At 37.2% G+C, this 25,642-nt stretch overlaps 3 protein-coding genes across 16 annotated transcripts; 2 read left to right on the plus strand and 1 right to left on the minus strand.

Annotated features, from left to right (window-relative positions):
• Positions 1-9,273, minus strand: LOC121597385 (MAGUK p55 subfamily member 7-like). Of its 8 annotated transcripts, none has more exons than XM_041923113.1 (12): positions 9,218-9,273; positions 6,298-6,476; positions 5,527-5,708; positions 5,354-5,449; positions 4,506-4,637; positions 2,968-3,000; positions 2,294-2,461; positions 2,008-2,190; positions 1,782-1,917; positions 1,276-1,554; positions 844-1,187; positions 1-768 (listed from the first exon to the last, which is right to left on the minus strand). In XM_041923113.1, exons 2-12 carry the CDS (start codon positions 6,338-6,340, stop codon positions 592-594), a joined length of 1,773 nt encoding a protein of 590 aa, XP_041779047.1. In that variant the 5' UTR covers positions 6,341-6,476; positions 9,218-9,273; the 3' UTR covers positions 1-591. The 8 variants fall into 8 exon arrangements, with proteins under 8 accessions (XP_041779047.1, XP_041779048.1, XP_041779044.1 ...); XM_041923114.1 differs by lacking the exon at positions 9,218-9,273 and adding an exon at positions 9,175-9,194; XM_041923110.1 differs by lacking the exon at positions 9,218-9,273 and adding an exon at positions 9,078-9,168.
• A 1,436-nt stretch (positions 9,274-10,709) lies between these two features.
• On the plus strand, positions 10,710-12,052 carry LOC121596814. Of its 2 annotated transcripts, none has more exons than XM_041922085.1 (4): positions 10,710-11,089; positions 11,171-11,266; positions 11,336-11,679; positions 11,755-12,052. In XM_041922085.1, exons 1-4 carry the CDS (start codon positions 10,982-10,984, stop codon positions 11,933-11,935), a joined length of 729 nt encoding a protein of 242 aa, XP_041778019.1. In that variant the 5' UTR covers positions 10,710-10,981; the 3' UTR covers positions 11,936-12,052. The 2 variants fall into 2 exon arrangements, with proteins under 2 accessions (XP_041778019.1, XP_041778021.1); XM_041922087.1 differs by having other exon boundaries at positions 11,171-11,248.
• Positions 12,053-13,241: 1,189 nt separating this feature from the next.
• Positions 13,242-23,631, plus strand: LOC121597203 (estradiol 17-beta-dehydrogenase 11). 6 transcript variants are annotated; one of them, XM_041922794.1, is made up of 9 exons: positions 13,242-13,455; positions 16,053-16,466; positions 18,421-18,574; positions 20,789-20,913; positions 21,332-21,442; positions 21,771-21,896; positions 21,990-22,111; positions 22,786-22,902; positions 22,965-23,631. In XM_041922794.1, the coding sequence occupies exons 2-9, from the start codon at positions 16,332-16,334 to the stop codon at positions 23,155-23,157; spliced, it is 1,083 nt and encodes a 360-aa protein (XP_041778728.1). In that variant the 5' UTR covers positions 13,242-13,455; positions 16,053-16,331; the 3' UTR covers positions 23,158-23,631. The 6 variants fall into 6 exon arrangements, with proteins under 6 accessions (XP_041778728.1, XP_041778731.1, XP_041778727.1 ...); XM_041922797.1 differs by having other exon boundaries at positions 16,078-16,466; XM_041922793.1 differs by lacking the exon at positions 13,242-13,455 and adding an exon at positions 14,619-15,135.
• Positions 23,632-25,642: the final 2,011 nt, after the last annotated feature.

The following is a 25,642-nucleotide window of genomic DNA, read 5'->3' on the forward strand; positions in this document are numbered from 1 at the left end:
CACACACACACACACACACACACACACACACACACACACACACACACACACAATACAACACAATTCCTGGCTTTTTATCATTACGTCTTGTTTTTTTTTTGTTAAATAGTATTACTTTTTAATAAGCCAATTTATAAACCTCCGTCAAGTAATAATAGGATAGTGCTGTTTCTTTCCCCCACACTTTGTTGTTTGGCGTTTGTACAACTATCCCATAGTAAAGCACCTCAGAATAACATTTTAACATCCTATTTCAAATTGTTCGCCCTTTCAACGTGCCGAAATCAAAGGTAAACAAAAAAAATCAAACTAATGTCTGCACAAAGTGTTCACAATCAATCGTTTATTATGTGTAAACAATATTATAACAAAAATCATAATGCTGATAACAAAATGGATATAATTTCAAACTTGATAAGGCAAAATTAATGATCAATCAATGCTGTTAAATGGACAATGAACTTTAGATACAAAACAAAATTTTGCGAGCAATGAACTTAACAAAACTAAATTAGATAAAACTGGTATGAACCAGGATGAACAATTTCCAACAATTTAAGTTTAATCATACCGATGTGAGCCAACGCTTTCCTACTGCACCCAACTGGCGGGTGCCCAGAGGGGCTCGGTTTCGCATTTGTTGGCAAAATTTACCAACTTTTCGAACGCCTCAGAAAGATCATCGTTCACGATCTCCTCGTCACAGAAGTGGCCGTAATGAAAATTGATGCGCTCATCCGATTTGATCATTTCCATAAATTCTTCGTCCTGTAAAAAACAACCACATTGCGCTAAATCGTTCATGTCCCCATTCGCTCAAGCGTTGTAATTATAGCTGCTTACCGTAAAACCTCGTGAATTGTTTTCATCGAACGTGGAGCGTGCCCGAGCTTTCGTACGAGATTTTTTCAACTCCTCAAACGCCGGTGGTCTAATATGTACAATGTATGGCTTTAGTTGAGCTGTCCGTAATGATTTCAGCGCTTGATAGTGCGGTCCAAGGACACAGACGCAGCTAGCATTTACGATGCTTTTCACACTATCGGCCGCCGTACCGTACAGATGTCCTTTGTACTCGCCATGTTCAATAAACTTGCTGGCCGCAATATCCGCTTCCATTTTTTCCCTTGTCACGAACAGATACTCCCTTCCGGCAACCTCTCCGGGGCGCATAGGCCGCGTGGTGTCTGCAAGAGAGTGGATTAAAACATTTACACCATAAATTAGTGCTAGTACCTACTTTGAAGCGTAGTTAACTGGTATAATAACACTCACATGGAACTGGACTTTTGTATTTTTCTGGATCTCGGGCCACCAGTCGACGCTTCAGCTCGTTTCGACCCACGCCGGGTGCACCGATTAAGACGATGGGTCGAAAGACACCGGGACACGGGTACAGCTTTGCTACCTCCTCGTAAGTGGCGATCATTTCTCGATCAAAATCATCGTTCTCAGCTGTATCATACATAATCTTTTTAGTCTTTGGTCCACCACAAGGATGGTTTGGATTTGGTGAACCGGGTGGAGTAGAGCAGATGGAGGCACATGAACCTTCTACGCGTAACACAGAGGCGTTGGAGCAGTTAGTTGTAGCAATGCGGGCGATGAAGGCACAAAGGAGCAAAAATGGATGATATGGCAACAACACGATGAGGGGTAAACAAGAGCGAAATGACATGTTTGAGTACATAATGGGTGTTATGGTCAAGTGTGATACACAGAATAGTGTCGTGCATGCACTTGGGTTACTTTTTCAAACGCTTATACTACTGTTTGCTCACTTTTTGCATCGCCGTTCGGTTCCTTTTGAGTTCGTTCATGCAGGATGCGACGCTCCTGCAGTGCTCGACTTGGTATCAATCCGGCGCGTGTTGTCTTTTCACCTTCCTTGCGCGCTTGCCACCAGTAGGAATCATCCTGCCACGTGAAAAGCATGTCACCGATACAAATCATGGTTTAACCCATTTTTCTTTATTTTTTTTCGAAATACTCGGTGCCAATACTCACCTGAGATACAATATGCAGGATATCACCGCGCTGGAATCCTAGGCCAGCTTCTTTGCAAGGGATGTAGGGATCGTTTTCAGGTTCGTAGTCAAAGTACGCCTTCACCCGCACTTTACTTTCACGTTGGTCCAGCTTACCATCCGATGGTACAAGCTTGAATGTGATCGTACCTTCCGAGTTTTGCTGTTCGAACATTTAAAGCACGGCCAGATACCGTTGGTATATAGATACATTAAAGTGTGACTAATCATCTGGATGTTCCCGATTACGTTTTCTTCCCACTTACCAGAATTGATAGAACATCGCTTGGTGTTTTACCCTCGACGTTAATGTTATTCACTTCAATCACCTCATCGCCAACGTGAATAAGGCCCGAACGATCTGCCGCTCCACCGTGCATGATCCTTGCGATAATGATTTTGCCCGTCTCCTCGTCTGTTTTAATAGTAGCGCCCTGAAATGTAGAGCAGAAACAGCATGTATTTAGTGACCCCGTTACTGAAGTGGTCAGCATAACTAAAATGTTTTGTTTGTTTTAATTTCATTTATTTAACTGGATTTAATGAATGTCCAGCTAGGTTGCTGAACGCGTTGATGATAGAAATATTATAGAATATAAGAAAACGAATGTAAAAAGCTAAACAATGTAAGTAAACTAGCTGATCAATTAGCGTACATAATTAAAGTGACCTCTGAGCAACGATATAGTGATAATCGAGATAGTACTTTATCGTTTACCTCCATCGCAAATTATCTGTAATAAACAGTCAAGTTTCGCTACTTAAGATGCATCGAGTACAAAAGTATCGAAACCGCTAAGAAACAATAACATTCATAAATAATAAAATGGCCGTTTAAAAAAAATCCATTCCCGCCGATGGATTCCCACTTGATAGGTTTCGTCAAAGCATGTTCATAATTGAGAAAACAAATTACTTAAATTTAACAACAAATACTTACAACGATTGGTTCCGCACTTTGTGCTCCAGCACACTGAATGCAGTAAAAAATGAGTGTCGAATATATTGTGTGTAAAAATTTTGTGTAATTCTTTTTTTTTTAAATTATTTTATCGCAATTTATCACTACTGTGTGAAATGCTGTTCTAATAGAATTGAAAATGTATAAGACGGCGTAAAGAATAAGTCTATAGAAATGATCATACAACCGCAACAGAGATGCGGACAACGACCTGATGCCGTATACGATTGTTGCTCGTATAATGGAAGCCGCAGGTCGCGATATTTAATCGATCGCGATGTTAATAAATTATCGAGTTTTGTTTTTTACTGATATTGTGCAAACGCAGGGTAGTGAAACATACCGATTACACAACAATAATGAAGTATGGTGTGCTACAAAGCAAACTGAATAGTTTAATTTATAATATCATTGAGAATAATGCAAAAATAAATTGAAAAACCCATGTACAGGCTCGATGGAGGTATGATAAATGTATGGACTTTTATATTGTGTTATAGTGAATGTGCTCCGATTTATTAAGGATCTATCATGCAACATGCATGTTTGATGCATGTAAACAAGGGTAACGTATAGCGGCATGCAGTAACTTAACATGGCAAAACATTGTTTTAAACAACATAAATTATGGGGTTGGATCTATTGATGGCTATAGCAGTACATTTAGTAGCTCTTAGGCACAGGGACACGTAAAATGTATGTACTCATAGTAAAATAGTGGTGAGGTATTTCTATTACAATCTCTTTTATGACTGTTTCTCGAGTTCCATTTATTTAACATATGTTGAAAACTCCGGAAACAAAAATACTTTAACAACTGATTGGAGTTGCTAGTACCAAGTTGTGTGCCATACTGCATACATTCATAAAGTGCACAACACTTCACTCAACACACAAAAGGGAACTGATTCTAAGTCTTTTGTTGCAACATGCAAATGTACATAATCGTGAGAAAACTCGAGTCAAGTAAAAGGGCAAACATCATTTGACTAAGTGTCAATGCGCTAAGACAGCTACTATTTAACGAATTGGAATAAGGATGGTACGGTAAAGAATGCTTATTTTACATGGCATGAATGTTGTCTCATTTAGTGCCCTAGCATAAGAGCAGACGATGATGGTATTTCTTGTTGTTGAATACAACTTGGAAAATAAAAATGACATGTCAATGGGAAAATCAAACAATATGAAATGTACTATGCCAAACCAGTGATAATTAGGAACAAACGTATAACGTCGCTTTGCTAAACAACTAAGTTACTTAAGTATGAAACCGACGAAACACTAGCACCATAACTGTATAAGTATAATAACCAACAAAGTATTAAATGTAAATGTTATGTCCAATCTAAAAAAAGCAGCTTGCAATTACAACAAAACCTTTACTTTGGAATACTCGTTATAAAACATTACTACAAATTGACTGCTAATTTTCTTGCTGAGTGTAGATAAATGCAACATTCTATATAATTTGTAATAAACGGGAAAACAAGGTACACTGTAATTAGAAAACTTACCAGAGGTTCATTACTTTTCACAAGTTGTACGATTTTGATAGTTTCTTCGTCTTCGTCAACTTCCACAGGGATATCCGGAAGATGTGGATAGAAATCTTTTTGCGCGATCGCATCATGAGCGAAAAGAATACTCTTTGGAAATAAATTAAAATAAGATAGAACATTAGAAAGCAATTGCTTTTATGCACATGGTAAGTGTAATTTGCAGTCTTCATTGTGTCAAAATTGGAATGTCATATCCCTTAAATCCATATTTAATGTCATATGCTCAATTTTACGATACTTTCAACTATATTGCTTTCGAAATAAGTTTTTTTTTTGCAAAGTGACAATTCATGTAGAAGTGTTGGGTCAATAATTGCGCGATATCCTTTTTCAACTGTTAGATCAAGTAAATTGAAGCAGAAGACTTTCTCCACAAATCTATCAATTGCTATTTATCATGGAGAGAGCTTTCGTAGTTTTGAGAATGTCAGAAATTCGCAATGATGGAAAAAATGACAAAATTTCTCTTTGTTCGAATGTTGAGCGTGGTAGATTTTCATCTCTGTTAAAAAGGTGTATTTTTTCAATTTTATAAGTAAATAAATAAACAAATAAATAAATGGATGTACAAGTAATTCAATGTAAATAATGTTTATCTCTGATGACGAATCATCAAAATTACAAACCTCTGATTAGTATTTTTGGCATAGATTTTAAAAGTTCAGGGTAAAACATGGTTACAGCTTTCAAACGCTATGTTACAGTTCCTCGTTTTCTGCATTATTATTATATGTCTTGCATGTGTATTTATGTACAGAACTAGGATTAAAAACAAGAAGCTTTTAATGCTGCAAATTACTTACCTGCAAATGCGGTGTTTGAAGTAGATGGAATACCTCTTTGCAAAGTGGAGAAATATGGCATCTCGGAGCCAGCAGCTCCAGTACTTCCATCAGAATCTATGGTTGATGATAGAATACATAATTCAGGTAATAGCAGTAACTCTAACATAAAATCCAACAGTTCGCCTACAAACCTGCACGGACGCAGAGAGCAACGGTGCTATTCTGTCATCCTTGTTAATTTTGGCCACCTTGCTATGTACGTTAACAAGTGCATTGAGTTCCTTCGACTGCAGCAAATTTTGCAAGAACCCAAGATCCTTCTCATCTGACAAGCTTTCTGCTTCTTTGAGCGATGTAATCAACTTAGAAATTACTGTAAAGTATATGAAAATACAATGAAAACTATGAATAAAATTCGTAGCTTTTATTATTATTTTTTTCTATAAGAACTTGTTTTTTATGTGTAAGGTAAATTAAAAGATGCTTGGAATCAGTACTTTGTATAGTTTTCAGTTTTAAAAAAATCAATAGTACATAAACATCTCATTTCTTGTAGCAAAGGGATCCGAAAGGAAGCAATGATAAGGACAAAACATTCAACAAGATTGTTCTTGCTGATTCCTGTCGAGCTGCTATGTGCATCGAACAGATCAAATGCTATGGTCATTGACGTCATTTATCAAATGACACACACATGAAGGCATCATAGGTGCGTGTATAAACTGCAAGCGGCCTATTTTATGTTTTTTTAAAGTTCCTAATTTACAAATATACAAATGTAGAACAATTTGACCAAGGGTGCGAAAGTATAAGCAAATTGCTTCACATAAAAAATCTATGTTATATCTATTGTAAGGAATAATCGGCGTACAATTCAATTGAACTGTAATCAGGTTTTATGAATCAATCTTTAATAATTGTTATTTTTATACAATGATTTTCTTATTGATCACAATTCTTACCTGGATCATAGCTTCCGTCCGACGCCATGACAACTGCGGTCATTATGTACAGAAACTACTCTATAGATGTTAAGTATGTACACGAAAACACGACACAATAAAATTAATCACTGTATTTACTGTTGATTATTTAATAACTCATACACTTTTTGCTCATGATGTTTGTTTATTTTACATATCTATATAAAAAAAGTAATATGTAGTTATTACGCTTATTAATTTAAACAAATTAGCATCACATTAGCACAAATTCGGTGCTTGTAAAAAATCCAAAATGTCTTGTTGTTTATCACTTTTTATGAAAACTATATAACTGCACCGAACGATGTGGCTTCGCCAATGGTTGAATTTTTTTGTTTGCTTAAGCTTTACCCATGAGAACAAATAAATAACATGTTACCAAAAATTAGTTTCAATAGTTATTAAAAATGCATTGGGATATTGTTCGAAATTAGGGATAAGTATCATTAAATTTCAAAGGTTGATAATATGTTGGCGAGTACATTGCGAAAGGAAATCACGTATGAAAGAACACCTTTTATTTTTATACTATAAACATGAAGCTACTCTAAATATAGCACCTCATCAGTGTCTTGACCACTGATCACTGTGTTTGCGCGTTCTGCGAAGGTAGGAAATGTTTTGCTAGACTGTTTGTTTCAAAAGAAAGAGTCAACTGAATTTGTCCATCTTGGTGACCTCGGGTCTGTAAGTGAGACGATGGACCGGGCGAGATTTAATAGACAGGGATTTATTTCATATGTATGCCTTTCTTGATCACCAATCAGAATATATTCAGTTTAAAAAATTTTCGATTTAAAAAAAAAGTTTAACTTGGTTTGAAAATAGCGTGGCGTTGAATAAATTATTGTTGTCAAATTTTGAAACAAACAAGTTCTTCACTAATCAAGAGAGAATCTTGTAGTACTTGTGGTTGTCTATAAAAAAACAAAAACCTGATAGAAGAATGGGTAAGATGTGTACGATAGTAACCGGCATCAAAATTTCATATAAAAAGCAGACATATCAAGGTATTATGAACAGCGACTATTCATAAGGTCATTCTACATACGTCGAAGAAAAATGTGATGTGAAATAAATTATTTCAGAAGGAGCCATAGAAATGAACTCACTGTGGTTTTGCTGGGAAGAGCTTTCCGCATTATAAATAGCTAAAATGTTGGAGCTCCCGTTCAAAAACTGTTCATTAACAGCTATCAGAATCTGGTGGCTAAAAATGATACAGCATCACGTAACATAATCGTGAAGAGATAGATCTTTCAACAAATAATTACTGCAAGTTAGTCAGTAATTAAAATATTGCAAAATTAATGAGATAATTTGGCGATTAGCTTCAATACAAAAAGCATTTTGTGCTTTTTTCCTTTAACATGGTAAAAAATAATCCATATAGAGGCAGACAATTGCTTTAGTTAAAAATAACAAATTAATGAAATTTTGACTGTTGCATAAGTTGGCCATTATTACTAAATCACAAATAAAACAAAAACTTCTCTTTCTCAAGCAAATATATATTTATAAAAAACACCCTCAATACTACATAAACATACATTTCGAGAAGAGTTAGGAACACCGTTAACTCGTTCTTTTACGCATATGCCCTTTTAACCGCATAAATCGAACCCTCGGACATTCTTTACGCAAATATATTGATATTTCTGCATCAGAACGCAGAACACAAATGTGTACGTGTCCCAACATTTCCTGTAATATGGGTGAAATGAGGACATGTAGAAAGCAGACACCCCCAAACACATAAGTCGATGGCGGCATTTAGGTTTGAAAATAAATCACCAACACACAGAAACTGTTGGAAAATATACCCTTGATCTGAAGTTTCCCTTTGTGTGTGTGTGTGTGTGTGTGTGTGTGTGTGTGTGTGTGTGTGTGTGTGTGTGTGTGTGTGTGTGTGTGTGTGTGAGTGCTGTGTTTTTCTTTTCAGTCTTCTCTACTGTCAGACAGTGCGATATTGATGAATTTTCTTCCACTTTTCGTTCGTCCGTCCCGTCTGCCATTAAACATGAACATGTTTCTTTTTTTCATTAATTCGTACTGCAAATTCATGGGGTTGGTTTCCGTTACCACTTGTGTAACAGGGACAGATGGAAGTGGTTTTTAAAGTTGGATCATTGACACATTAGCTTTATCTCACTAGAACACATTATAATACCATTTTCACTATAAACCACATAAAAAAAAATCTTATCATTTGATTCGTACACTTAATTATGATCATAGCTAATTTTGTTTTCTTTATCACAATCGAATGGTCTCTCAAAGCACAGCTACTCAATAGACCAGCACAAAGAACTAGAAACAAAAATCAATTCGGTGTCATCCGTTTTACGAATCGATATTCATGTGGCAAGTAGCTTGCACAATGACTTTGCCAGATGTGAAATACATTCTGGTACTTTTGATAACAATTCAGTTTCATGAATGCAAGAACGAACAGAGTAATACGATGCATCACTTATCACGACGGGGTTTCACAGAGTAATCACACCATTGCTCACAAATAATTGAAATATTTTGATTAATAAAATTTAAATTCCTGCGGTCGTCGATTTGCAAGTGTTGTATTTTGCCTTATTTAGTTTATTTTCTATTAATTGCAAATTGTCACGCTTCAAAATGCATCGCCAACCGCGTGGTTGAAGTGAACTTATTTACACACGTCGATAAAAAACACATTTTGCAAATTTCAATATTTATATATACACTTTATTTTACGCGTTTTCATAAGACTTCTGAGGTACCTAGATAAAAAGCCACCGTGTCACAGTCGTCACACATTCGCACCCCAACATTAATGAAACGCTTCTAATATGCTACGACACACATGTCACTATGTACCCCCGTCGCGAACGAAATTTTACAGAACCCTCTCGTGTCGTACGTTTTCGTTTTTGTTGAGAGATGGTGAGAATGCATCGAATTTGCTTAGTGGACTAAAAAAGGTGGACGGGAGGGGTATTCAAGAACGCCGCATCCATAATATGAAAACAACGCGTTGCCGCGATATCTGCGCCTGCGCGAGGGTGGCACGAAGAAGGAACAATGGTACAGGACTGCAGGAGTTAATATTTGAATTTTGACAAGGTTACTGAAATGGTCTAAAAATGGAAAAGTATTAATTTTACAGATAACAGTAATCTCCGTAAAACAATAATAAAGGTTCATTTGATTTCAAATATTAATTTACCTCCAACAGTTATTCTATCTTTTTCGAAATGGTCTGAAAAAGTAAAATTGCAAACGTTATTCTATAGACTATTGCAAACGTTATTACTAATTGCAAACGTTATTACTATTGTTGAATACTATCAATATTAAGACTTTTTAACTTCAAAAACGATTCTCCATAAAGTGCTTACTGAGCATTATTAAGTTTGTTTTAGCAATAATTTAAATATTTCAAAAGTAATCATTGAAAATCCTCCTGACCCTCCGAAAAGCTCCAGAGAAACCGATCTAAAATTTAATAGAAGAAAGAATTCATAAGATTGGAATCGTTTTTTAAAATATTATTTGTCTTTTTGTATCTTTTTGTTAATTACAATTCCGAGACAATTTCACTCTCCAATTTTGTTAATTTATTCAATAAGATTCTTTTCTACATATTACATTTTTGAAACAAGGGAACATTCAATTTGTTTTGAATAATTCAGCTGACTCAAGAAATGTATACACCAAAGATTTTTAATTTGATATATACATTCATTTTCAAGCATCAGGCCTTATAACCGATGTTTTGGTACAAAGACTCCGCTCAAAGTCTTAACTGCCTAAGATGTTGAATCAGCATTCCTGGTCAAACGGTGTTTCTGCATCCGGAATAACGCTCGTTCGTATATTCTCTGTTGCCAAGAGGTGTTTACATCTTTCCTTTTACAGCCCCACATTATGAAGGATTTTGAAGATCTACTTTGTAGCTTTTTTTAATTTCTCATACACTACATTCCGGGTCAGTTGCCTATGTTATTCCATGCTTGCCAAAAGTTTTAAAAACAGCACGCATATATAACAGCTGTTGACAAACCTTTCGTATGCGTTGAATAATGCTGTCAATATTGGAAATCGAAAACAGTATAAGAACGATTTGGCAGTATATTTTAATGTTCGGCAGGTCATGGTTGTACATTATTGACCTCTGATCAGAAGAATTGTTTGCAAAAATATAACAAAATTGTAAGTTTGCACTAGTCGATTCCAAAAATGTTGAAAATTCATTATTAACCGATTTATGAGATAGGCACTCACGAGTGCTTTTGTTTTGTAAGTGAAACTGTTACGATGGTTATTCATGAATGTAGCTACGCACGGGGCTACGCATCAAAGCAGGCGTGTCAAACTATAATTTGTTGGTTAAATAATTTTGATTTCTTTAACTAAGACACAAGTAACAACAATCAAGCAGAAAATCAAAATGATTATCATTTAATTCTCAATGGAAATATTATTTTATCCATGAGTTGCAAGCAAATTTTTCAAATTTTAATTTTTTTTTCGAAAAATATCCTGAATTCTAATTGATTTTTTTCCAAAAGTCTTTTTACAATTAAAATGCGAATATGCTTAGGCAAACATCCATTTGTGGGTTTAATGCAAGTAATAAACATTTGTCAATTAAATTAAGGAAAATGAAACATTGTCCACGAAAATGTTCAACAACATACCAAAATATACATTATTTTCCCTTTACCTAACCGTTTCACTTTTGCCAAAGTGCATTGTAATCTACTTCGAGGACAGAATCTTTAAAAGACAGGTAAAACCAGTTCTCTAATGACATTTCTACTGATCACTCTTCTTTTCAATATTTCCTACCTTTCTCTTTCACTTCTAACAGAAAAGGAAAATTAACAACCTTCGCCAACTTCAGTTGTGTTCTGATCGCGAAAGTATCAACAAGATAGTGGATATTTCAGTGAGCATTGTGAAGATGGTACTTATACGTGATTTTATTCCGAAACTATAAACAGAATATATTAATATCGAACCGTGTTTATTTTAGCATTATAACATGATTATTGGTGCTAGCGCTGTGTTGCTGCTATTAGGCATGCCTTGTGCCAACGGACTCCCATTGTGGGATTATTTAACCGGAATAAACACTAGCGAAGATAGTTCGGCAACGACAGGGCTGATCGAACCCCGGGAGGATAATGCAAAATCTTTGGTACGGTACGACACTATGGTTCCCGTTCTACAGGTCATACTGACACCTATCGGCCGGATGGTGTGGCCCCGCGTTGAGCAATGGTTCTCTGGACTGTTCGGGGCGTATCTGGATAGTGCAAATAGAGCCATCGACACACTCTCGCAGTACGCAACGGAAAATATATCCTTCCAGACAGGGTAAGCACATATTTTACTCCGATTAATTGTTGAACGGAATTATATGCTAACTGTGTAATCGTTTATCTTTACCAGCGATGTGTATTACACTAAGAATGATATGATTGATGGACACGGACACCAGTCTTTGATTATTACTCTACCATCAGGAAGAACCATAACTGTGCTGACTTTCAAATCCAAAAGTAAATTCAATATATTGGATGAGTTTCCACAGCTATCCGAGGCACAAAACGAGGTTAGAGAGTTGAACTGAAGCATATGGCAAAAGATGCGCATAGATAGTATCAAACAGTAAAAGCTATTTATTTCTATAGTAACCACATAATATTTATTCACTAATTTAAAAATAAAATGATATGATTTTGAGCTAGAGCTCACATATTTCTCGATTATTTTTGTATAACAAAGTATGTTTATAAATAAATTCGTATTTTAAATATATTATGAAGCAAAAAAGGACGAGCGATTTTCTATCGTTTGAAAATTTTTTCGGAGAATTTTTTCTTATTTGGTTCTGCATAAAGTAAGTAAACCAGTAATTAAAGCATAAAATTCACACAGGGAAATATTTGTGCCTCAGATTTACTTAGCAATATGTGCGATTAACAAAGTTTGTTTCAATACGTGTACCTCAGCGAGTCCGAAACATATGGTAAGAAAGAAGGTTACCGCATTTGGCAACTGCAATTATGATTCGTAATGATTAGTCGGGCAATTTAGATGTATCTTCACGTCGCTTGTTTCGGCCACTCCTCGTTTGAATACAGCCGTATCGTCGCCAGCGTGAGCATTTGAAGACGTCTCACGAACACAGTACCACGCATCCAATCGCACAAACCTGTTGGCATCGCACCGTAGTCATAATGAAATTGACCTCCTTTCCCTAATGGCGATTCTCGTGCAGGTGCGTTTCTGCATGTGCCTGTGCGGTCGGTGCCCGTCGGTGTGGTGGTAAGAAAGCCGTATGTGATCAGCGGCCGTTTGGCGTGTTTTGAAAGATTACTTGAGTAAAGAGTGGAATTTGAATGACGAGTGAGACCACAGCCCGAAGCCTCGGAGAAGGTTATGTACTCAGACCTTTGGTTGTAATGAAAGGCATCGTAGTCACAACCACGAACGAGTGATTGCAGTTTTCTACTGTTTTTTTTTATTATTATTACTGTCTGTTGGGTATAGGGTATAGGGTATAGGTATAGGTTGGGTAGCCACCTTAGAGTGCTTGTTGTTTGCGGTACGCATCGGTTCAGGGACTTTCAATGTCATATTTTACCGCAGATCAATGTCATTAGAATTTACTGTCCAAATATGGGTGGTTGATTTTTAGTGCTTTTTCGCTTTTATTTGAGAGCATAACAATTGTACTTGCTGCACTATCAACAAATAACGGTTACCTTCCGCTTCAAATTTGATCAGGGCTAACAACTTGACCATCAATGTGAGAAAGCAACACATAACAGCAAGCAACCTTCGTAAAACGCATCAATGCCATCAAGGTGTTTGACAGACAGAGCATCCTTTTTTGCCGGACAACACTGCAATCATGCGCAGTACGATTCGAACAGTCAAACCGAGAGTTTGTGTGTGTTTTGATATTCGTCTACTGCTAGTCATGGCACGCTAACGGTACCGTGCCGGCACCGTTCACACTGTCGCAAAACGGCTGTGACGAACGTTTCAGCCCGTAGATTGTGAGAAAGTGTTTGCTTTCGTTTTCATTTCATGGCATTTTTGTGCTACCTTTACCAACGGGATCATAGGTACCCGATGAGGCAGGTATGTAATGCGGTTCTACAGTTCGATCGTGATAAAAGGCAAAGCTCCGGCTTCACACAATGGTCGTACAATGACGGGCACAGCATTTTTCGACAAGAATTCAACAAACATTAGCATCAAACGATAGAAAATAAACCACGATTCGGGACTGAGTGGTGTGCAAATATTTGAAAGTTTTTTTTTCTTCTTCAGAATGTTGGCGTATTTTGCATACAGTGATGTTGTGTACAAATTGTTTATCGTGATAAATATTTGCCTCAGGTTAGCTTGATCGCATCCGGGACGGCACAGCAGCTTAACATAGTTTTGCTCAACAAGCATACAATCGAACATAGCATTGTGATGTTGCGTGAAACGCTATGACTACCACAGCGTAGTATGAAATAAAGGCAGAAAACGCAGCGCAATACGCCCCTTTCGCGTATATGACGAGAGGTATTAAATAACATCAAGAAATCAAAACACCTTAATTTGATAATCAAACGTGAAACACCCGTTGAAGCCATCCATCAATTCTTATCTGACGACTGCATATTGCACTACAACGTCTTATGCAATGCGAAAATGTATATCCGGCATAATGAAATTAGTACCATTGTATACAGAACTAGAGACGACTTGCATTAGATAACATAGAAGAACCATTTATATTCTTTCTTTTTTCAAGAATATTTGGAAAGAGATTGTTGTTGGAAATTAACATTCTCGATCTTATCGATATCTTAAAAAAGTGTTGAAAATGACCAACTACAGAGTTTTAATGATTAGATGAATGTGATAACATTTTGCAGAATGAAGGTATATTTTTACAAACTTGCATTGTGACATACAAAGGCTAAAAGCAACCAAAACAGAACGGTTAGATGCAAAGCATCTACGTCCTTGTACGCACTCTACTGGGTACGTAAACTATCGCGAATGCTCAATAACAGTCTCATGGCTCTCCAATACAGGGTTTCTCGAGGGTTTTCATAACTTAAGGATACTTTCTTGGCTCTTTCTTACGAGAAGTGATTATTAGGTGAATCCAATAGGAATTTCCGAAATGATAGTTCAAAAAAGGTGCCGTAAAGTCCAATTCTCATAAAGTTCACATAAAGTTCACTTCCCTCATGAAAGAGCCTAAAAAATGTTCCAAAATTATGAGAATCCCTCAAAACCCCTGCAAAGCAGCATAAAAAGAGAGATACAGCTCCGACATCAGCTGAGCATAACATACATTATAAAGATGGGAGTAAAGAAGCGAATGAAGAAGCACTTGCATGGAAAACCAACGAAACAGAAAGCAACAGCAAAGGAGCGACAGGGATATGCAGCACAAAGTGGGATAGCAGAGCTGTTTGTGCCGCGGCGAACGAAACAGGCTGGTTGAGTTGAAATGAACGCAACTATAATCCAAGCCTGGTGTATCGTTGTAGCCCAGACACGGAACAGTTCGCTCGACTGTGGCTCAGGGCAGGAGTATCACGAAAAGCTTGCACCTCAAGTACGCTAGGCACGGCAACGGTAACAGTTATTACAAACTTCAATTACCGCCGTCGTCCTCGGGGCCAGATGCTTGCCAGTCGGATGGGGCACGATAGATGCTTGCCAACCGTGGTGTAGAGTGGTGGTGTACGTTTGATCGTCCGTTGATCGCGACCCTAGCGAGCGCGCGTTTTGGCAAGGCGAATGTGATAGGTGAGCTTCGTTCACGTTGCGTTGTGTGGTTTATTCTGGATGCGTGAAAAGTGCGCAAGTTCGTTGCTTGTCGCCTTACAACTTTTTTGTTTCATGCGCCGTTCCATGCTGTAGAGTGTAGAGTGATCGTTATGAAGCGGGTGTCTAAAGTGATGAGTGTTTAAATAATTATTACGATGGCGTGTGTTTGACTGCGGGCTACATTTAAGTTGAAACGCGTGTATTTTTTTGTGTATCATGTTTTTTTAAATTATATAGCATATGTGAATTATACGATTAGGACACCGTAAGTAAAACATCAATAATCTTTGGATCGAGTAAATTTAAACGTTTTTGTAACATTACACATTGCTGCGAAGCAACAACAAATACATCAACCACACGAAAGCTATTGCAACCTCAAATTGTCTATGCATTTTTGGCCTGAATTTGAGAAGAAGAGTAACTGCTAGAAAGTGAATCGTATAAAGTGCCTTCATTTGAGTACGACCACGTTTGCTTGTTAGATTACATTATTATATCACACCAGCTGAGCAGCATGTCTCGGTAGATTCAGCGTACTTGGTAACTATGCACCTACGGTAACGCATAACATACAATGTAGGTGCTGTGTCAGGCATTGAATCATACTGTTAATTGGGGTACAAAGAAGACGAAAAAACGACTGCTATAAGACACCGGTGAAGCATATAATATCTTAAGTGAGGTATTTAATCTTTCTATCAAGATCCTTAGATTTTGCTTTTATTGATATTCGGTGCTGTGTTTACTGCTGTTTGCATGGTCTATGGTTAAGTGAATGATAAAAAGCAACTTAAAAACAATTGTGCTGCACTGTTACAAGACCGGTAATATAGTATCGTGCAAAAATTTATGTTATATATATACATATAGCTCACACTAATCTTCATCTACAGCTCACCCATGCGAATGTGATTTCAGTTATGCCTGTGTTGAAATAGTAGTCGTTTAGGCCCTGCAGTACTCGCCGAAAAGATTACACACGTGAGAAAACAGAAGGAAGTAAAAGTGATTGAGTGAAATTGTTCGTGTACCAGTGTAGTGTGAAACGAGTTTCCCCTCTTGGGCTGCGTTACGTTCCTTCCGTTTGTCTGGAGGAAGTTGAAAGTGAAAAATTGTGGCTTGCAGACCAGCAAGCATTTGAAGAACTTGACACGCATACGGTAAAATACAAAATGTTAGCATCCAAAGGAAAACCTTTCTCGTTCGACCAAACCGAGCTTAATCCATCTCGGAATAAGCCGTCTATTCGACGAACAATAATGGATGTGATAGTGTTTCTGCTAACATCGCTAGGATATATATTACAGGTGAGTAGTTGGAATTAATTCTTGTTTAAAGTGGTTTCGAAACAACATTTGAGTTGGAGTACAATGAACAAAATACAGTATTTTCAATTACTATACTGGATGGAATGATGAAAATTTTGATTTTTGTATTTAATGTATCATTTACACATTCTGATTGATTTTTTGTTGTAACAATCGTACATTCGAGAACCCAAAGATTCATTCAACCCGAAGACCGGTTACCTCAATCAAGCTGCATAGTGCAGCTAGTTCATGTACCTAGCATTGCACCGCCGCATTTCCTACAGTTACGTAACCCTTCACAGCTCAAAGCTAGCTACCCGATGGAGCGACTGCGGTGCAAAAGCTCTGCCAACATTTTTTTCCTCCCAGAGCCATTGCATTTTACAGACTATCTAAGGTATTGGGTATGGCAAAGGCGATATTGTGCAAACATGCTCTTGCTTATGCTTTGGGTGCACATACTGATATCATGGCAGCTCCGATCGAAATGCTGTGCGCGGTTATACCTATTGTAGCACAATATTGCATGGCTTGTAAATCAGTTAATTCTTCAAATTCAAATAGGTTCAGACAGAAATATAATTTTAGAATATATTTGTTAAAAAAAGGTCAGGGCCAGTAAAAATAGTCATAATAGTCGATCATACGATTGATCTTTTAAATGCAGATCTAGCCGTTTTGGTGAATTGGTTATCATAATATGGATCATTTGTATGTGACTTGTTTCCTGCATATTACAAGACGGACTCTCATATTTGAAAGACTAAGTTTAATACGTCAACAGAAGTATGTTAGAAGATGTTATTAAACACTACCAAAACCACCTAACGAGAAACGAATTAAAACGAACGAGAAACGAATTAATACTGAAGAAAAGCATTGGACTATTGTGATTAAATGCAATCAAATTTATTGACAAGCTTGAAGCCTGCATACAATGAAAATATATTCCGAGTACTGAATGCATAACACAGTTTTGAAAATATTGTAAATCTTTTTTCTGAGCTTCAGCAGATCGTAGCTTTTAGTGGATGCGACCACATGTAAATCAAATTAAATCAGCTTCACAAACAACAGGTGGTATTTTTTCCCACATCCTCCGAAGATTGCTAGTCACCGGCATAGCAAGGCAACATTCACGATAATGATATTATGCGAGATTCGTAGCAATTAACATGTGTATTGCGTTGCGGTGTGTGCGATGATGAAAAAACTTTTCGAGATGATTTTCAAGCAGTAATTATTAAAACGAACTTCTCTCTATAAATTGAGAGAAGTACCCGAGTATACTTACTCAACAACACGAACCTCAACACACCCCACCATCATGGGCGGGGGAACTAAATCGAGGTGCCGATATATGAATGGGTACCGACTCACATTTGCCTTTAATGTCTGCCATTTCCTCGCAAATGACGCTTGAAGTTCCTGTTGAATATATTGCCAGAAAGCTAAATCCCTAGCCAATGCGATTAGCCTTGGACAAAATTAACAAATTTGAAAATTGTGTAAGTTTGTTTTGTCTTGCACGAGCGTTTTGCTTGTTGTTCAATACACTCACAATCTCAAAAACGCAAACAGGCAGGTAAAATTAATACAGTGCCAAAGGGAGAAATGTTTGCAGTTTCAATCTGTGTTGAATGAAAACTGGGGAATTTGGAGGTTGTTGCTAGCACGTATGTCAATTCAAACAACGCAACCGCCTGTGCTGTAGGTAGGTAGTAATTGGAAAGCAAATAATGTCATGACCATGGTCACTGCTAACCAATAAAGTTATGCATCTTTACAATCATTTTACTTTCAGTCATTGTGTGCTTTTCTTAGCGGTAACAATTGACCGTGAATATCGAGGGAATGGTTTTTATTTGTTTTGATTTTTCTTTTTTCTTTCGTGTACCAGTAGCGTGTTTCAAGCTTACAATATATTAGGGTTTTCGTTCCTTTGTTTCAGGCATTTTACTATCAAATATTTGGCGTGCCAAAGAAAGACTTGAATGGAGAGATAGCATTAGTAACCGGCGGTGGAGGTGGCCTTGGAAGGTTGCTAGCCCTTCGACTCATTAAGCTTGGCGCCAAAGTTGTGCTGTGGGACATAAATCAAGAAGGTATGTATACGACAAAATCAATTTAAGAAGCAGAAGTGCATTTAAAAGCTATGCTTAGTTACGCTTGTCTGTTGCTGTGAGTATGATGCCATTCCAAAAGGACGGAATGTCATGTATGAGGTTTTTTTGCTTTTAAAAGAACGCGAAAAGTGCCTTAGCTTCATAATGAATCATTAAAAATGGAAGACTTGTTGTGCAAAACATGGCATTCTCGTAAATGGTTGTTTGGCACAAAAAAGGAAAAATCAAGATTTCAACATCGTGCTTGTTAGTTCATCTGGCAGACGTATTTTCCTAACACAGTGAGATGACACAATGCAGTATGTTTAAAATCAAGCAATCTTGCAATGACTGGTCTGCTTATCGTGCAAGTGTAATGTGTCGAAAATAAAAACCTTCGACAGTGTTTATGGCCATTGACACGAGAGACGTGAAGAGTCTGTGTATTAAACCGGTTACTTTTGACCATGACTGGTTCAACAGTACTCAATATCGTTGCAGCAAAAGGTGATTTTTTCATCGCAGATTTGTACAGAAGGAGTGAGCAGTACTTGTCCGTAGATTATATTGGATATATACCCAACGCCCTACGGAAAATAAAGATGTAATTTGGCATCGCGTTTCTAATGGTACACCTAACTTTATTGAAGGTCAAACGAACTTGCTTTGCAGTACAATGGATGACTAGCGGCTGAAAGCTCTCAATAATCCATTGATTCGATTACCTACGATGCGGCTTCACAATGAGTTACACACTTGACGATGTGTGCACATACGTCTACTCTTGATTGAAGGTTAAAAAGTCATTGTCTTGAGTCTTGAGTTGAATATGTTTAAGCTGTTTGAATATGATGAAACCGTGTGTATATAATTGTATTCCTTAAATTAGACAATTTTTGATATATACAACTTTACATAACACATACGGATGGGTCAGCATAAATTTTAATAATTAACTGCTAGCTGATTATTTGATGTCTTGAACAATTTAAAAAAGCTTATAAATAAATAAATACAAAATTGGCTTTTAATCTTTACTTTGTATTTCTTTGCAATTTTTGTTTCGATTTATAAATTATTAATTCATATTAAGGGTTTGTTTATCGCACCTAAAAGTACCAAGATCATTTCTGCAAAGCAACAATAAGCAAAAAGCTAAGATTAAAAGTAGAAGATTTTCTATGTATACGAGCTGAAGAAGATAATACGAATATCTTTACGCTTAATACGTTGACATTGACAAAACACGGAGAACATATGATGCTGTCTCAGCGATGTAAAAGCACAAGTGACTGCAAGATATTCAAGGTCGGCGATGTACAGACAGACATGCTACCTTATATGTTTACTCTTACTTTTTCCGTTTTCCACTTTTGTTTTAACACCAGTTGTTTTGCCAGCAGGTAATATATGTGGATGCTGCTACGATAAAACTGATGATTATGTCTTTTGGCAACTGTTGACCGAGGACGTTGAGCGAAGCAAATAAAATGATAAAGTGTATGGAACTGGTTTGAGCGCAGAAGACGCAAGCAAAGATGCAAAATACCGAAAGAAAATTTAAAAAAAACAGACCAAGGTCGTCGAGCCAGTGCACGCGGAGATGCTTGATCAGCATAAGAAGCGGGATATTATTATATTACTAGGTCAAGATCATCGGGATCAATAAAAATACAGCATAACCCATTGAAACCGAATTATATAGTCTGACATATTGTTTGACATACAAACCGATTCCCATTTTCACTTATTCTTCATCTCCAATATTAGCAAAAACCGATTTGATATCCAATTAAAAGTTTCTTTCTTTCTACCTTATTGCACGTTTCACACTGCGGCGATTAGATATGGTCACCTACAAGTTATGATAAGCAAAATTGCGCTAGAACACACATAGGAACACAACACACACCCCATTCTTATTATTTATTTCTCGTTTGCCTTGCATCCTTAACCTTGCTTTATGGCTACGCTTTGAGAATGTGAGGTTTGCCCTTTGACTCAAAGTTTTTATCTACTGGCCACGAAAGAGCAGTATTCAATGAAACAGGTAATTTATTCACTAAAGGCATGCTCTAGGTGTTCATTTAACAATGAACCCGGTCTATACTACAGCAATTAAAGACAATGCATTGAGTCATTACAGAAGTTTTTGTTTGTATTAAAACTAAATCTATTGTTTATATTAAAATGCTACATTCTACCTCGGTACAGGGCTGGATGACTCCGTAAAGCTGATCCAATCTCTAGGAGGCCTCTGCAAAGGTTACAAAGTGGACATCTCTAACAAGGAAGAGGTGTACAAATATGCGAAAATTATACAGGAAGAGATTGGCGATGTAAGTATGTTCGCATCGAAGTTGATTAACAAATTGTTGGCATTGTTTGTTACATATGAAGTAGAGCACACACTTGATTCAGTTAAGTAATGAGACTGTCGCAATCGCTTGTCTGAGTATTATACAGTTTTACGAACAGATTCATTTGATGATAACTCCTCGAAATTAAAAAAAAACACTAGATGCAAAAATGCAACCAAGAACTTGTTGTTGTATTAAGTTTGTTCTAAGGATTTAAACATGGTAGATTAACTATTAGGGGCGATCCTGTGGTACAGTCGTCAGCTCATACAACATGCCCGTCGAGGGTTCCCCTACGAGTAAAATGAGACTATTCCTCCATAGCAAGGACTGAGTATCTAGAAAAAGTCTATAAAGATTATAGTTGCTGTAATAACTATTGTACAATTTTTTATAGGTAACTTTGTTATTTAACAATGCCGGAGTCGTTTCTGGACGTGCCCTTTTAGATACACCCGATCATTTGATAGAGCGATCCTTTAGCGTCAATGTACTGGCACATTTCTGGGTAAGTAAATGGTTTATGAGTTTGAGCTTTGTTGGTTGGTCGATACTTTGAACGCAATATTTGGAAGAACAACCTTTACAATTCTGCTACTAACTAATGCGAACCGGCATTCAAGAAGTCATGACAAACTGTGCAGTGAATGACTTGAATTTCAATGATTCTTTGTATGGGACATCATTGTGTGGGTTTTAGCTTCTTAACTGAGTGACCAAAAAGCTTCCTTGGACAACAACCCAGGAACACAATATGCAAGAATGAAATTGAAATCGAAATAACTGTTTTATTCTCTACTTTATTCTACGTGTATTACTTCCGACACCCACTATAGACGACAAAAGCATTCCTACCAGCAATGCTGAAAAACGATCATGGACATATCATAACGATTGCCTCTCTTGCCGGCCATGTTGGAATATCAAAGTTGGTAGATTACTGTTCCAGTAAATTTGCAGCGGTAAGTATTAGCAGAGTAGCGCTCAGTATTATGTATTTTGTAATTGTGTACTTAAGCGGATTACTTTTTTCATTTTACGGTTGAATCGTACAGGTTGGTTTTGATGAAGCGTTACGATTGGAACTTGAGCATCTCCGAGCGCAGGGTGTGTTTACGACAGTCATTTGTCCGTATTTCATACAGTCTACTGGAATGTTTGACGATGTCAACTCAAGGTATGTTTTCTTTTATAGTTAAGAATACATTGTTTCGCGAAAGTATTTCGGTATTTCTAGAGAATTATAAAAAAAATTATGCTTATTTTCATATTCATATATGAGACATAATTAAATGAGGATTCTATTTGTTTTCATAGAATATGTTCTAGATTTGTTCAAATATTTCTCCAACATGTAAACGTGAGAAAACAGCTATAAGTTATAAAAAAGTATAAATATTGCTTTTAACGACCATTGCAAGCATTTACTACATTTTAGTTTAAACACGTGATGTTAGAATAACAGGTTGTAGTACTTTTGTCCGAAATGCAAGCACAACATCTATCCGGAGAACTAAATTTCAATAAAAATAAGGCTTTATGCTCCGAGAAAAAATTAAAATTTCATTATTTTCAACCTGTTACAAGAGGTTGTTAATAGTATAATGTCACTTTGAAATTCTTCATAAAAAGAACACAATCACTTGGTAAGTTGATTTGATCGATAATTCAATACTTTACAAGTGATGTATACTTTTCCAAAGAAATGAATAAGATAAAAGTCCTTGTAATAGGATCGAATTGATAATACATTACCATATTCTTACGTGAAAAAAGATTACCAAATAAGTTATTTAAAATGACCTTCAAATTATAACATTTTCATTCGTCGTCTGTTTTCAATTTCCATAGGTGGGTCCCTACACTAGATTCAAATGATGTGGCCGATAAAATCATCGAAGGTGTCCAGAAAAATGAAAAATATGTTATTATACCTGGTTATTTACGCTTAATGTTGGCCATCAAATGGTAAGCGAGTAATGCAATAATGCGCGGAAATGTAAACCTAATCGGTATTTTTTATTTTACAGGATGTTTCCTTGGGGATGTAATTCTGGATTCTTGCGACGGTTGGTGCCGGATGCTGCTCCGCAACATACTATAACACCGTTAAATAATTCAGAATGCGATAATACAAAAGATATTTCCAGTGATAACAATAATACCACTAAATCGACGCCTCTTTTGGTCCACCGGCAATGCACTGGTGAACGTGTGCTATAATCATGTAAAAACAACGCGAATGCGTTACGATAACATGTAGCTAGATTAAAAGAAAACAGTGTACTTTAACGCTCAAATCTAGAGCGAGATGTATGTATGTGTTAGCCATTATAGAATTGATTCAATTAATTAGTTAACGATACCAGGCCCTTCTGGACAACGTCCGTAGAAAAGAAAAGAAAAAGGATGTAAAACATTGGTTTGATTAGGAAAACAAATATGGTAATACTACTGTTTAATTGGTGACAAGTATACGCCGGATAAAGATACAAGATTTGTATAATTACAAATGGGCAAAAGGAATTTCAGTTAAGTACGGGTATGCATCGTTCTTGCCCTGTTGTTAATGTTAGAACTGTTTTAGCAGCGTCTAGCTTAGCCGGTCTTGTTCGATTTAGTAATACAGTTTACAGAATGGTTGCCTCGTACATTCAGTTCAGCTATTGCAATAAACATGGGTGAATTAAAACATGATCACATTAGATGATAATGCTCTGTCAATAAAGGAAGAACAAAAAAGTTATTGTATCCGTTGTGTTTATTTCATAAATCCTATGATTATGAATGCTAACTTCGTATAGAGATAAAAATTTATTCCATTAGAGAACTTTAATGTACAGTTCATCATCAAACTACCGTATTTTATTAGTGAGTCAGTTGCCGTACACTTACCTAGTCGTGAACGTTACTGATACTGCGGAACCGTCGTCTTCCATACAGCAAAAAGAGTATTTCAATAAGTGATTTACAAATATTCCTTAAGTATGGTATAAATTACTTAAGCATAATCAGGGAATTATAACACCAGAACCAACCGAATGATTATGTCGTGTTGAGAAATGTCATAGAATGTCATAATAATGTCAAAAATAAAGAGATGCTTGTTCATTGTGCGAATAGTTTGTGAAATGCAAACTAGAGTAGTGCAGAAATGCAGTGCAAAAATATAGTCAGGGTGTGTGACCCTATGGAGAAACTGAGAATGGTAGATATGGAGTAGAATGTTACATGTATCTTCTCCCTACCTCTTTTTCATTGAACTGCTCACAAGAAAGCTCGTTGCCAGTGCACGTCACCGTGATATGACCCGTTCAACAATTCACCCGATTCTCTCCCGTTCTCCCTGCCCTTCCTCCCGTTCATGTAAACACACGTTCTCGGACAAGTTTTGCTTCACCTCACCCAACCATCGAACTCGCTGTGTTCCCCTGTGCCTCGTGCCGAACTGTGGGTCGATATTGAACAACTTCTTGGTACGGCATGAGTCCGGCATCCAGTGGCGCGTTAAACGGTGGGCGGACTGGGCGGCCGCCAGGGGCCCCGGCGATCTAGGGGGCCCCGTCATTGTGGATGTTCGACTTCGTATCGATTTTACCCCCCCTCTGAATGGGACTTTTACCATCTATTTCAAAAAGACTAATTTTTCCCATCGCTTCACTCACTGTATTTTGTCGAGGGCCCCGAACCGGAATACCGGGGCCCCATACTACTCAAAGCAGCACATTAAATGTTCTAAGAAATCTGCCAATACTTGCATCAAAGTCGCAAGCGAAGAACGCTGCGACACGCGCGCACAGCTCAAATCAATACCTCATCATCGTTGTCGCAAAGTATTGGGCAGAGCGAGAAACCGTCAATTTTTACTGGTGTGGGTGGCCTGTGCACGAGACACCCAAACCCAAAACCACGCAGAGCAACTTGCTGCTAAAATGGAATGCACAGAACGCTGCGCTTAACTACCACCGAAAACCCGTTACACAACACAAGCATACAACACACCCAAACAAAATTTTAAAGGCCCCTACACAAAATTTCAATACACCGGCTCGTAGCCGGAGAAATTAGCAGGAAAAATTGACACCAAGCTCGCGTCGCTTTAAAAAGCCTACGAAGGTCGTTTGGTCTACAGTGCTTCAGTGGGTTGAGGTTTCTTTCGAGAAATGGTTAAATCGATGTCATTGTGTGCGCTCTTGGCTGGGATGAACTGCCCTGTTGTTGTATACGGGGCCCCTGCTACCGCTTTGCGATTGTGTGCCGAAAGCAGACAGCTGTTTCACACGAAAAATGGTATTCACATTCCTGGCCTGGGATAGTGGATTGTGTGTGTCTTTTAATGCAAAAACTAAAATTTTCATTCTTGATCCTAATCGAACACATCAAGTTTGTGGACCGAAGAGAAGCGGAAATGGGAAAGGTTTCAGTTAGAAAGAAGGGGGGAAGGGTATAAAAATACTCAAGGAACCTATGGACCATGTTCATTTATACAGGCGGTCCCCGAGATACACGGTACCTCTTATACGCGGATTCAGAGATACGCGATTTCCTAAATTTGACAGTTCTTTGAGCAAATTGTACTGATTTGACACATCTATTGTAAAATGCCAAATAATTTCTGTTTTGATCGGATGTTAAAAACTATTTCAAAAGGTTTGAAACTGTTATTTCATTCAGAATCATATCAAATAATTGATTAAGTGGCTAAAAC

The sequence above is a fragment of the Anopheles merus genome, chromosome 3R (genome assembly GCF_017562075.2).
Source record: "Anopheles merus strain MAF chromosome 3R, AmerM5.1, whole genome shotgun sequence".
Lineage (NCBI taxonomy): Eukaryota > Metazoa > Arthropoda > Insecta > Diptera > Culicidae > Anopheles > Anopheles merus.